The following is a 14,220-nucleotide window of genomic DNA, read 5'->3' on the forward strand; positions in this document are numbered from 1 at the left end:
TGGTCCAAGCCAACAGTGAGGTGGAGGGGAGTCTAGAGAGTTGACAAGGCTTGGGGAAGGGATGGGTCAGTGCTTTGGAGGATGGAGAGGGAAGCATGAGGTAGATTCAGGTCTCCTTGGAGAGGTGGCAGGAAGATCCCAGCCCAATGCCCCCCATTGCTCTCTGCTAAAAAAAAACCACAGATGAGCCTCAAGGTATCTTATGCTTCTCAGACCCCAGTGAAGTTTCCCTGCCTCCACTGGAGTTCTTTGCCTGGTGGGAGTCTGAACCAAAGATTTTTGCAGTGAGATACTGCTTCATCTATTATATCTTTGAAATATCCTCTTGCCCTCCTCACTAAGGTTGATATCAGACCTAGATGGGCCTTGAGGGTCACTAGTATAACTCCTCTCCCCTCCAATTTTACAAAGAACGAAACTAAGGTAGAGAGAAGTCACCTGGCCATTCACATTTGTATCAGTCTGGGCCTTCTTCCACTACCCCATGTCACCAGTTATTCCTCTAGTCATCCTCCTGGCTTGATTCTATGGCGTATATTCACTAGGACTGAAGAAATGGATAAAACCAACCCAATGCCAATTTGGCCAGCAAATCTGCCAAGGATGTAAGGAGTCCTGGTGTAACCCAGGTGAATGAGGGGACTCTGATGCAACCCAAGAGAACCCTCAATACGCTTAATTCTCTTACTCCTCCCCTTCCCAGGGGCCATTTCCCCCCCTCTTTTTGCACCTAAGGTACACCTAGCAATCATCCTGAACTTGACCCTCCTGTGATAGGAAGCAAAGGCAGCTGTGGATGATTGTGACTATCTTAATCTCTAACTCACTGGTATAGACAATGGGGAAAGTTAGCTTCCTTTACAGGTAAGCCTATTGGATGGATTTGGGGAGGAGGGGGTGGGAAGAACCAGACAGAATTTCATTGCTATAGGGAAATCCCAGTGAGGAAATTCCCTCTCTCAATGCACATGGATGGTCTTGGAGAGCTGCCGGAAGCACTCAGAAGTGATTTGCCCAGGATGACAGTGTTCATATATCTTCCCGACTCCAAAGAATTAGCCTACACATGCTGCCCCTCAAGTATAGATTACAGCCTTAAAAAAAAAAAAGAAATGTAGTTTCCCTACTTTTAAGTATAAATGGTAATTAGAACCAGGCAAAGGAAGCACTCCCTAGTAGAGATCCTTAGGGGACTGGCTTTAATGAATAGATAAGAATGATTTATAATTAGCACTGTCAATCATTTTGTATAAATGGAAGCTTCTAAAGTGCTTGAGGAGACTTGAAACCAATCTGTGCTCTCAAGAAGGTTAAACATGCCCCCTGACCCCCTCCCCCAAATGACTTAAACCCTTTCTAGATAACACAAAGGAAAGTGTCAGCCCAACCCCTATTAGAATCGTTATGATTTCTCAATGAGAGGGATCTGGTTTTATGAAGCCTGAGTATCCCTCTTGCACTGGAGGGGCAGTAGTGTCTGCTGAGCTCATGAGCAAGTCTTTGAGAGTGTGGGCCAGTCCAGATGACACACTGGAAGTAAAGCCATTTCCCTAAATTATTTGCAAGTTTTGATTAGATCATTTAAAGTGTGGGCCTTCACCTGTCTAGCACTTTCTCTCAAGAGTCTTGTGGAATTGAACTTAATTTTATCCCCCAAGAGCAAAGCTGCTAAGCTACAGGAATCTTTTTCCTTATTGATACCAAAAGTCTTAGTCCAGAACCTCAGTTTCCAGAGACTAGCAGGGAGAAATGGAGAGGGAGGACAAGACCTTGGCTGAACTGTTAGATAGGATTCAATCCATCCCTTGTTCTGACCACATCATCACATTCTAATCGTGAACTTGCTTTGAATCTCTAGAGGATCCAATCAAAGGAAATGTGTGAGACTAAGGCCAACTGAGCTGGGGCAAGTTTTTATCCCAATTCATTAAATATTAAATAGTACTGCAAACAGTGGTCCCTAAGCATAAATCTCCATCTTATTTCTAGATCTCAGAATTGCTTTTCTCATCTGTCATGTTTCCCAGTAGTTGAATGGCAAATGAGGGGTTTCCTGAGTCAAAGATCAGGATTAATTCCAAAGTGATTCTCGCCCCCCCACACACATTTTTTGGGAATCCCTGACAACTCTAAATGAACCCCCATGACCCCCTCATCCATGAGTCTAAATTCAATGGGGGTGGAGGGTGGGGAGAGGAATCCTGAGTGGGGAGGGAGGAATCCAGTGAGCAGAAAAAAGAAGGAAAAAAATTTCATGTAGGTCAATGAGGGCTTCTCCCTGTAGACCTAAGTCTTCAAAAAGAACGGAAACCTACTTTTTGGAACTAGCCTCCCAGGGTTGATTCCCATCACCAAGGGATCCAGTCCCCTCAGAGAAACAAGAGTCATCCTTTCTCTAGGCCTCCCTGAGACTCCCCCAGGAAAGACCAGGTTGGGGGATGGCTGGTCCCATCACAGTTAGCTGTCCCTTAAAGTACACAAAAACCTTTAGTACCATTTTAGAAGTAAACTGGAGAAGGTAAGTCTACTTTCATCCATTTTTTTCCTTTTACAAGAAATGACAAATTAATTAAAAATCATAATCATAATAAAAAAAAGGTCTAAACAACCTCTAGTATTCAACACTTGCAGTTTTAAAAAGATCAACTCAGACTAAAATCTAGCACACTCATGCAGTAATTCGCGGGTCCTACGCAGTCCCGAACTTTCTGAGGACTTGGGGGAGCTTTTTCTTCCTCCTTTAAGTTTTTTTTTAAAAAAAAAAACAAAAATCACCGCATAATTAGAGGTGTTCAGGCTTCAAAGATTGTTCCGCTTGGTGATAAACTCTTGGAAATTCCTTCCAGACCATTTGGTATGTTTGTTTGATTGTTTTGTTTTTGTTTTTTTGTTTTTCCCACTGGTTTAATTTTCTTATTCTATATCTTTTTTCTTTTTTTTTTTCATTTTTTCCCCTAAATTTTCTCCTTCAGTCAACTATACAGGACCCTCCTGGGGCTGGAGATTTAGGTTGTAACCACATATATATATTTATATATATACACACACACAATTCTCTTTTTTTTGAATTAAAAACTTCATTTGCTCTTACTTGGTCACTGAGGGAGTGAACGGATACAGAGCAGTCCCTCGGGGTCACTGGACTGGCCCCCTTGGAGGACAGGCCGGGCTCCCTGTGGTCCGAGGCTGAGGCAGCAGCAATACATATTGTGAACAGCATCATCTTGGCCTGGCTGGGCAACTGAGGGAGCACTCTCTTGGCTGTAGCTCTGGTCTTCACCAGTAAAGCCATTACAATTGAACCAAACAGGATTTCTCTTTTCTTTCTTTCCTCTTAAAAATTTTTTAAAAACCAACCCCACCCCCCCACCCCAAATTCCATCTCCACTCTGAGGTTCACTTGGTGCTAGATTTCAGACTGGATGGGAACTTGGAAATCACAAAGGGGGAGAGGAAGAAAGGGGAAGATAGAGGAAAAGAAAGAAGACAAGACAGAGAAAGAGAGAGAGAGAGAGAGAGAAGTAAAGACACTGGACAGATTCAAGAGCTAGTCTCATGAAGTTTTCGGCCTGCACCAGAAGAAATTAAAGGCTATCTTTGGCCATGCTTGGCCTCGATTTGTGGGGAGTTGGTTTAATGATTGGGGGGTTGAGTATAATAAATACTAGAGAGTGATGTTCAACCCATAGGCCCTAGGGGTCTAATGGGAGATCCCCAAGCACTTTTACAGGCCCATGAGTGACCTCTCATGGTTGAGCATGGGAGTTATTGGTGGTACAAGAAACTGTAACTGAGTTAAAAATAGATATCCTCTGGGGAACAAGGCCAAAAAAGTACTCATTTAGTTGGGGTTACTAGGTGAGGAAAGAAGAATTTCAAGCACAGTTGGTAGGAATAACCTTGGTGATGATGATGGCGGTGATGGTGCTCTTGAGAATGATGTACGATGAGGAAGGAAGATGGTGGTGGTGGTGGGAAGGTCTGGTAAATGAAGGTCATGGTCACCAGTTTACCTTCCAACTAAATCCACAGGAAACCCTCTGTTTCTCTTTCTTCGGTTTATTAGGTGTAGAGAACAGAGCTTGTGGCCAGCTGCTGCTGGATAAGACTCAAGGATGACAGAAGACTTGAGTCAGACAAAAGTTAGTGATTTATTCCCTCTCACCATTAGCCACAACACCTCTGCCCCCAAATTCAAAGCGCCAGCTGCTGGCAACTCCTTTCTCTCCCAGTCCCCTTAACAGGCCTGTTTCTAAACAAGGATCTCCTGGGACAGAAGAAATAGAGAAGGAAGGTGGTGGCATCTGGACCTCACTCACTTCAAGACCCTGCTCTAGGAGGCTCCCCTGGAGCCAACATCTCTGTGGCGCAACCTGAAGAAATGAGGATGCTTGCCTCTCGGCAACCCTGTGAGGAAGGCGGGTGGGGAGTTACGCCTTGCCTGGTCTTTCTTTTCAACAGCATAAGTGAGGGATGGAGAGGGGGTTGGTCCTCTCTGTGCCTCTTCTCATCTCTGGGGATGATGTGAGGCACAACTTCACATATGACCACAACCCAGGGCCAAGGCGTTCTGGAGAAGTGGACAAGCCCTTTTGTTTTTCAGAAAGAGGTCAGACAAACAGGGACAGGCAAAATATTTTGACAGGCAAAGCTCTCCACTGAATGACTTTGTCCAGGGCCAGGTGTGGGTTTCCAGAATATGGACCTATCAGCAGCAGAGACATATATCCCACCAAGTCACTTCAAGGGGGATCTGATCCTTTGGCCCTTGAAAGTTTACTGGAGTTAGAGGAGGTCACTAAACGGAAGCCCAGGAATAGGAGAACAGGCAGGATCTGGGGATGATGGGAAAGAGGAAAGAAGCAGGGAGTAGGAGGGACTGGGAAGAGAGGGAAAGAGTGGGCCACATCTCCTCCCCCGTCCCACCTGCCCAACTCCCTGCAGTCCTTGAGAATGAATCAAAGACATAGGGCTGCCACCTGTCATTCTTCGACTGGACTCTGTCTTTAGGTCTGGGGAGCACCTGGGTGCTTTTCTCTCCCATTTGTAAAGGTGACATGTGGTATGGGAAAGGAAATTTTTACCCTTTATTCTTTTTTCTGTGCTACCTGGACTGTGATAACCAGTTTAAAGGTTCCTCTCCTCTCATTTTGGGGTGGAGGGGGGGGAACCAATTTCATATCATATATATAAAACCTTTCTCGTTACAATTTTTCCTTTCTATTTGTGGATTTGTAAAAGGAAATTTCTGATGTTCTATAAGCTGTGCAAATAGAGCAGATAAATGAGAAAGATGGGAGGGGAGGGGAAAAGATGGGGTCTGGGGGGCAGAGGACACATTGGAAGAAAACAGTCAGTCACAGTTGGAGGAGTTAAAATCTGAAACCTCCGTGGAACAGGGAGTGGGGGTGGGGCAGAGGGGGATCCAAGATGCCCACCCTCTCCCCCCCAGCATTGTCCCCCAAAGGGAGCACCATTGCCACTATGCCAGCCTTCAATGAGGAGTGGAGGCGTGCACGGTTCCTGCCTCCTTGCCAAGTGATTGTAGCCTCCTTCTCTGCCTCCCACCATGCGTGGCTGCCTGGAAAGGTCCGTCTCTCTCACTTTCTCTCTCTCACACCAGGCAGGTGGGCAGACGAATGGGTTTTGTGATTCTCTCTTCTTCGGCAGATCAAGTGTTTGGCGTGTCCTTGGCTTGGCGGTGCTGACTGGCTCAGGGAGGGGCTCTGGTGAATGCAGCGTGGTCCCCCTGCTTCCTCCCTGGCATAGCCAGGGCTGGGGGACAGACACCGCTGCCCCTGCTGCTGGCCTCTCTCTCTCTCTGTCTCTGTCTTTGTCTCTCTGGTTCTCAGAGTCTGCCACTAGGAAAAAGTCACCAAGGGCGCTCTTGGCCTTTTCAGCTGCTCAGGGCCATGGTGTCTATCACCTGCTCCAGCTTACTTCGAAGCCGCTGCTTTCGTGCCTGTTCATCCTTCTCCAAAGCAGCCAAGATCTGTGGACAAAGCAAGAAAGGAGTAGGTAATGAGTGGAGAGGTTGCAGAAACCAGTGTCTACCTAGACAGGTCCTGTGGGGAGAATCAAGGGTTATGGGATGGGATGATCCATGATCCTTCCACCAGATGGAGATGTCTAGGCAGTCTCCATTCTGCAGATGGTAATCCTTGCCACTCTCTGCTGGAAAGGACCTCCTCTTTTAAATAGTCTAACCCAGACTGGTAAATAGTTCAGGGAAGTGGTTTGTGCACAATGATGTCTTTTGGACTATCCCAGGTTCACAAAGGTTCTTCCACATCACAAATACTGACTTTCCCTAACAGGCCAATAAGACTAATATTACATGCTCAAGCCTACAAGGATGCCCCATTCTATAATAATCGACAACCAATCAGAAAGCCCTGTCCTATGGAACAGAGGTAACAAATTTTATCTCTATAAAACTCCAGGGATGGGGAAACATTAAAATGTAATTGGGAAATAAGTAACAAAATAAGTCAAAATATAACCGATAATATGAATTAGAGGTTTTCTATGTCATTATACTACCTACAAGGATCTGTTTCTATTTGAGTTTAAGACAAATGATACATGTTATAACCAATGACAATTCTAATCTTCATGGTCTAACCATTGAGGTCTCATCACACATGGTAAAATTAATGAGACAGTTCCAAGCAACAAACTCTGACCAATCTGTTCATTCTTCATATCCCACCTAATAAGAAAGCCCCACTTTATTGTACCTGCCCACTCTTAAGAAGGCTTCATCCCATATGTCACAGCTGATAAGCGTTACTAGTCCCATAATTACAGACAAGATATGTAGAAAAGCTAAAGTAGAAAAAGCTCCAAATATGGAAGCAGAGAATTTGAGTTGAGTTCTACCTGTGATAACCACTGCCTGTACCTCAGTTTATCTATAAAAAATGAAAAGGTAAAACTAAATGGCCTCTGAGGTTTCTTCCAAAAATGACCCTATCAAGGTTCAAACCTTTGTGACTAAGTGCACATTGAACCTCATTTTCTTGAAACCAAAGGAATTGGACTAGATGACCTATAAGGTCCATTCCATATCCAATGTGGCACAATAGGTGGAAAGCTGGCCCTGTAATCAAGAGGAGCAGGGTACAAGTTTCTACTCTGCCCCACTGGCTATGTGACCTTGGCTAAAGCACTTAATCTCTCAATCTTCTGAGTAAGACCACAAATTGGAAATATGACAACCTGCATCTTATTTATTTAAAGAATTCCCTATTCCAGATAAGCCTAGGCATGCCCTTGATACTATATATCACAACTAATAAAAAAAAAGCCTCCCTCCATAACCTACAACTAATAACCTTTCATCTATGTAACCTTAATGAATGGAAAAAAACCCAATGTTTATATAGTGGAAGAAGTGTAAGAGACCCAATCAGAAGACTGCACATGGATTTTATGTCCCCCAACTGCCTAATTGCTGATATCAGGACCTGAGAATAGCTCAGTAGCCAGAAATCTGATCTTTTTCCCCTGAGAGCTATAAGCAAAACTTAAGATCTGAGGAAGGATCTAACTTAGGAGAACCAATCAGACAAAAAGGGACTCTCCAGATGCCCCAGAGTTGGACCTGCCTCTCAGGTGGCATTCAAGGGCATGACCAAATTATACAATTAGACTGCAGTCACTTGTCCTCTCCTTTCCTACGAGAGACTGTCAGAAGCAGAGACTATAAAATAACAGGTAGGGAGATGTCATATTTCTGAGGACAGAAAGAAGTCCGGTTCTTTGTAAAGATTGTGGGCTATTAGGTTACACTGGGCATAACCCTTCAAGGTCTTTCAAGCCCTAAGATCAGGACTCACCTCTTACATGACCTCCCCAGTCCACATTGAGATCTCCCTTCTCTGAATCCTACAATGTTCACTGCTGGGATATTCTGGCCACAAGTTGTTTTAGATGTTCATAAATTCTTGGCATGTTTGCAACTGTCTTCTTGATTGACTTGTAAATTCCTTAGAGTCAGAGTTTATGTCTTCCCCCCACCCCACTCTCACCTGCCCAATAAACCCTTCAAAAAAGTCCAATATGAGGAAGGACCCCATAGTGTGGGGATCGATAAGGCCTTGTTGTACTATATAATTAAAAAAAGATAAGAGTTTTCATAGGGTTGGAAGAATGGCCATCAAAGTTGATCAAAGTATTGGAAAATCAGACCCAGGGGGACTTAGTATTAAAGGAACTGAGATGTCTTTTCCCAGAAGAGAGAAGGCTAAGGTCTAATGATGGTCATTTTTAAAGCCACCACCAGGGAAAAGAACTTGAGATGCAGTTAAATTGATTTAGTTTAAAAAAATAAGGGAACACTGACTACAATATATACAGTAGAGAACATGGGATTAAGACAGTGCTAAGCACCAACAGTTAGGGTCAGCTTCAATGGATAAAGTTGTATCATGTTATTGGATGAAGCCCCCACCGACCCTTCCTGCATATTAACTGTCAGTAAATGCAAAGGGGGAAAGTGACTAAGAATCTCCATTATACTCTTAGGAAGTTTTGCTTCACTATTTTCTGGGAATGTCTTTTGTAGGAAGTGGGATGAGGAGTTTGGGAAAGTGACTGTTGTGTCAAAACAAAACAGATATTTTTTTTGGGGGGGGAAGGTAGAATTTCTTGCAATAAAAGCAACTTGTGAGTTAATCAGAGATCGGAGGCACAGAAGGTCTCTGGGTGCTGGGAAAGGAGATAAAAGGAACTTCTTTTTGACTGTCATGGGCCACCTTATGAAACGAGAAATGAGACTCCTTACCTGGGAGCTTCACCATTGCTCAAATGAGGTGGGTTAGTGCAACTATTCTTGTATTTAAAAACTGAGGGAACAGAGGTCCAAAAAGGGGAAATAATTTATCTGAGGTCACACTTCTAGGTACATGATCAGGTCTCGAATTTAGGTCCTCAAATGCCAAATTTTCCATTGCAATTTTACTGGGCTCGGGGCTCCTTCACAACCCCACCTACTGTATCACCCACTGGGAATGCTTCCATACCGAGGTTGCTCTATGAATTAGGGAATTCCTGGTTAAAAATGCTTACTTTGGTCCCAGCTCAACTCACTCCCTGGTATGCTTTGTCTCTGGCCTTGCTCCCTTGGTAACCTTCATCCTCCCTCTTCCCACATTCCAGCTCCTCTTAGTGGTTAATTTTCTCCTTTTAAAATGAAGTTCCATGAGAATAGGAACTATCCTTCTTTGGGTATCCCCTTAGGTTAGCAGAGTTCCTGGAATTATTGTATGTGCTTAATAATGTTCCTTCCATCCATCCATCTATATGGGTCTTTAGAGGGCATTTAGTCCACTCCTCTTATTTAAAAAAGAAATGGAGGCCTAGAAAAATGGGACTTGCCTGTGACTCTACAATAAATTAAATAACTGTCTACCTACTTATCTATCACTGACCTCTTCTAACTTCTCTATTTCTTCTTCTATCCATCTTTCCTATCTACCTAACTTTTCTATGATCGATCTTTTCCATCTTTTCTTCTATCATTAACCTCTTCTATGATCAGTCTTGTCTCTCTTTTTATCATTGATCTTTTATATATTTTCCCGTCATCTATCTCTCTTTTTATCACATCTCTCCTAACTCTGTCAGTCTGTCTACTTATCTATCTACCTATAGCTATTTCTCTTTCTACCTAGTTATTTATGCTAAGAGTTAGAGAAACAGCTCATTTTCAGACTTGCACTGTAAGAGTATTTATTATAAATTCTCCATATGAAAAAGGAGAGAGATGGAATGCCCAGAGGAAATTTCATGTGAGAGGTATGTGTCTGCTAGTTGGCTACTTACTTCATAGACTATTAGAGCAACAAGAGTCTTTAGAGTCTACTTCCCTCATTTAACAAAGGAAGAAACTGAGGCCTAGAGAAAGGAAGGGACTTGCCTGTGACTCTACCATACAGTAAATTGCTGCTAGAAAGTCTGGGCCAACCATCTGATGCCCACTTCAAAGAGTTGTTCATAATATGTAAAGGACAAATGTGGAATTCCCATGTAGTTGGCCAAGTTCCAGGGTCTAGAATCATGATTTTAGAGCTGAGAAGGGTTTAAGAAGTTGTCTAATTCCACTTAAATGATTTGCCCAAGGTTATACAGATAGTAAAGGGGCAGAGTTGAAATTTGAATCCAGGTCCTTTGACAACCCATCCAATGTCCTTTACATTCTACCATGCTTACCAATGGTCTTGGAATATGCTTCCATGAGAGTGTCACAGAGTCAGGTGTTTCTGGTTGAATAACAAGTTCCTTGAAAAATTCTCATCTGCCTTGGCTCACACTTTCACAATTAAGTGGCGAGGCACCCCCCTTAGGCACCCCCCTTGGTCTCCGATCCTCGAGTCAATGGGATGAACCATTTCATTGGGTGTGTAATTGGAAACCAATTGCTAGCTAATGAAGGGGTTGGCAGGGAAGGAGGGGATCTCACACTGTGCCTTCCACAAGGGGAATCTCTCACCACTCCATGAGTCGGGTACTGCTGCCCTGTGGCAAGGAGGGCTGAGGCTATGGGCTCACCTAGAAGCAAAATGGAATCATGGAAAGGGCACTGAAGAGAACCTAGGTTGGAATCCCAGTTCTGCTGTTTTCTATCTAACATTGGGGAGGTCTCAACTGTAAAACAAGCTGCTTGGACTAGACCATCTGCTAGGTCCCCTCTAGTTTTAAATTCTATGACTCCACAAAGCTACCCCATCTGCCCCACCCCAGCTCCAGTTGCTTGGAATCTCTGGTGTCTGAACCTCCTGCAACCTCTGTTAAAGCTGGGCTCAGCCCAGGCAAGGAGAACAAAGCCCCCTGGGTATCCCACCCAATTTAATAGTCTTTCTTTGTGATTCTGGTGGACTTAGGTATGGGAGGGCACAAGGGTACTGTTTTCTGGGATCACAAAGCTAGAGATGGAAAACCTTTTCTAGTTCTAAATCCAAATAAACTCTCACTGTATTACCCAGAACCAAAACCCCTTATTTTTTTTTCTTGTCTTCAAGGTTTTCCCTAATCTGGCCTCCATGTACCCTGGTCCTTGAATGCCCCTTCTCTCCAAAGCACACTGACTAATCTCACATGCCAGCACCATTCTTACCTCTGAGCCTTGATTCATTCTATTCCCCTCTCTGGCATGCCCCTTCCTTTCTCTCGGGTAGTTTCTGGGAATGATTTGGGATAACAGGGAGTGGGGAAGGTAGCATCAGTGAGCCAAACTATATTGGGTATATAACTTGGTGTTGATGAGTCCCTGTGGACTAACTGACCAGGGCAGATGTAGAAGAGCTCTGTCACTGCCTAACTATGTGGCTTAGAATGTGACACTAGCCTTCTCTGTGCCTCAGTGTACTCAACCAGAAAGTTTCTTTGTGTCCTGGACTCTGGTAGTCTGATAAAGTCCATGGGCCCTTCTCTCTGAATAATGTTTCTAAATGCATAAAAGCAAAATATACTGAATTGGAAACTAATTATATTGGAAATGCAGGTATGCAAATATTAACTTTTGTATCTCAAGTTAAGAACGCTTCGACTAGATGATCCAAAAGGTTCTGTTCAACTTCATGATTCTCCACAGAAGATCAGCTTTGCTGGAGATGAAAGTATCTGCCAGACATTCTCAACAAAGGAATTGGTAAAATATGGGGACTATTGGCAGCAAATAAGAAAGGTCAGACTGATACCTCTGGGCTTTCCATCATTTCAAGTCAGGCACTGCACGGCGGGGGAAGAGAAGCTTTATTTTATTATTTTCCTTTCTCTTGTCTTGTTCTGCACTTCGGAAAGACACAATCCAGCTATTACTTAGGGAAGATTTATCTAGAAACATGTTCAAGGACAGATGCTAGAGATGAGAAAGCTCAGAACAACACAAAATACTGGGGCTTGGTGAGAGAGAGAGAGAGAGAGAGAGAGAGAGAGAGAGAGAGAGAGAGAGAGAGAGAGAGAGAAGAGAAAGAAACACGAACATACAGTCCAAATTCTTATCGCACGCAACCCTAGGGAGCCCAGAGAGGCCTCTATTGAAGGGAGACACCACCAAACAAAAGAGCCCCAGCCTGAAGAGCTGAAGCATGTGCCAGATTCAGGGCTCTGCACTGGTTCAGCTTGGAGCGCCAGCCTTAATAAGTCAGCTGGTGGGGCTCAGCTGACCCAATACCTCACTGGCCTCCCAAAAGCACGGAGGAGAGAAGAGAACGCCACAGGGAACCCGGAGCAAAAGCCTCCCTGTTGTGCACTGTGCCAAGAAGAAGCAGCAGCAATTGCAAAACCTGAAGTGAAAATTAATTATGATTCCCATTCAGGACCAATGACAGCACATTATAGTAACGAACAACAGGAAAAAAAAAAACGATTCGCTCTCATTTTGTATCAAAGATGGGTTGCAGTTGGGCTCTGCATAATTGTGTCTAATGAATGAAAACAAACAAATGAAACAGCTGCGATTTATTAATCCCATTACCGGTAAGAAGAGAAGTTCCCTGGAGCGGTAAGCACCAGATTCCCTGTCCTTGTCCCTTGTATGTCTGGCCACCCGAGGATGGGTGGGAGCTCTCAGGCTAGACTTAAACCATGAGAGACTTGGAGGAAAAAGGGTCAGATGGAGCTGGTGGGGAGATTCTAGGGGCCCCAAGATCTGGGGATTGATTTTACGGAGTCCATGAACTAGGATGAGAAAAATAGTATTTTCACCAACCTGTGACTGAAATTTCTTATTTTCTTTGATTTTTAAAAAAATATAATTCTAAGTAAGGGACCACAGATTTGACCAAACTGCTGCCCAATGACAAACACACACACACACACACACACACACACACACACAAATTACAAGTCCCTGGTCTAATGAAAAAGATTTATAAGAGGGGGTTGGCTAGGTGTCGAACTGGATAGAGCACCGACCCTGGAGTCAGGAGTACCTGGGTTCAAATCCGATCTCAGACATTTAATAATTACCTAGCTGTGTGGCCTTGGGCAAGCCACTTAACCTCATCTGCCTTGCAAAAACCTAAAAAAAAAAAAAAGATTTATAAGATCACAGCATTTAGAGCCAGAAGAGATGAGAGATTGGTGATATAGGCCAAAAAGGGAAAAAAAAGGTAAAGCTTTTATTAAACTTTTCTAATGAGTCAAACACTCTGACAGGTACTGGAGTACAAATAGAAAAGGCAAGATGGAGCTCACATTCTTTATTTTTTTTAGGTTTTTTTTTTTTTTTTGCAAGGCAAATGGGGTTAAGTGGCTTGCCCAAGGCCACACAGCTAGGTACTTATTAAGTGTCTGAGACTGGATTTGAACCCAGGTACTCCTGACTCCAGGGCTGGTGCTTTATCCACTGCACCACCTAGCTGCCCTGGAGCTCACATTCTAATTGGGGAAGACAACACATAAAAGAAAATTCTGTTTCAAGATAGATGGAAAGGGCTGGAAGTCCTTGGGATACAAGGTGAGGGTGAATGCCAAGGACCAGAGGTCCTGAGGGACAAACTAGTCCTCTGGCAAATGAGAAGGCTGCATTAGATGGTCTCTGAATATTCCTTCCAACTCTGGCACTCTTTTAGTCTGTCAGTGAAGGTTTCATTCAGAATAGTCATGCTTAGTCTAACTACCTGATTTTATAGATAAGGAAATAATGACCCAGAGTACTTAAGTTTCTGACACAAGATCACAAGATAGCAAAGGCATGATGCCATATCTCACACTCCACATTGAATGTATTCTCTCTTGCTCTCTCACTTTTCTTCTCTTTCTCCCCTTTCTTTACCTTTTCTCTCTCTTTTCTCTTCACCCTCTCTCCCCCCTTTCTTTCTTCCCCTTCCCCTGCCCCCAACCACCTCACTGGACTCCAAAGTCCAACTCAGTCACAGACTGCTGTGTGATGACTCAACTCTTAACAGTTCATTGTTCTAGACTTCTAAAAAGCCTAGCTTCTTCTCAGAATGTGACTTTTTGAGAGTGTATCCAACTCTGTCTCGGCAGACAGATTAAGGATTAAGAACCTCCAAGAAGACAAAACAGTTGCATTGATCAACTACCTTCCCCACCTCCTAGAGCTTAAACCTTTCATTTTGAAAGGGCCACTCAGGGGGTGACCAGATGATTGGTTCAACTCCTGCTAAAGTCTTTCTAATACAGCATCTGACTGGTGGTAAGAAAGACATTTTGTGAATCCTAAAGCATTATATAAATGTGAATTATCAT

General features: G+C 43.7%; 1 protein-coding gene across 2 annotated transcripts in view; it reads right to left on the reverse strand.

Annotated features, from left to right (window-relative positions):
* Window positions 1-882: 882 nt before the first annotated feature.
* The window catches only part of PLXNA1 (plexin A1), a 297,154-nt gene continuing 283,816 nt past the window's right edge, over window positions 883-14,220 (reverse strand). For both annotated transcript variants that reach the window (XM_074198439.1, XM_074198440.1), the window contains exon 32: window positions 883-5,992. In XM_074198439.1, the coding sequence (XP_074054540.1) occupies window positions 5,897-5,992 (96 nt within the window). In that variant the 3' untranslated portion in view covers window positions 883-5,896. The remainder of the gene's footprint in view (window positions 5,993-14,220) is intronic.

Source organism: Macrotis lagotis, chromosome 8, assembly GCF_037893015.1.
Source record: "Macrotis lagotis isolate mMagLag1 chromosome 8, bilby.v1.9.chrom.fasta, whole genome shotgun sequence".
Taxonomy (NCBI): Eukaryota; Metazoa; Chordata; class Mammalia; order Peramelemorphia; family Peramelidae; genus Macrotis; species Macrotis lagotis.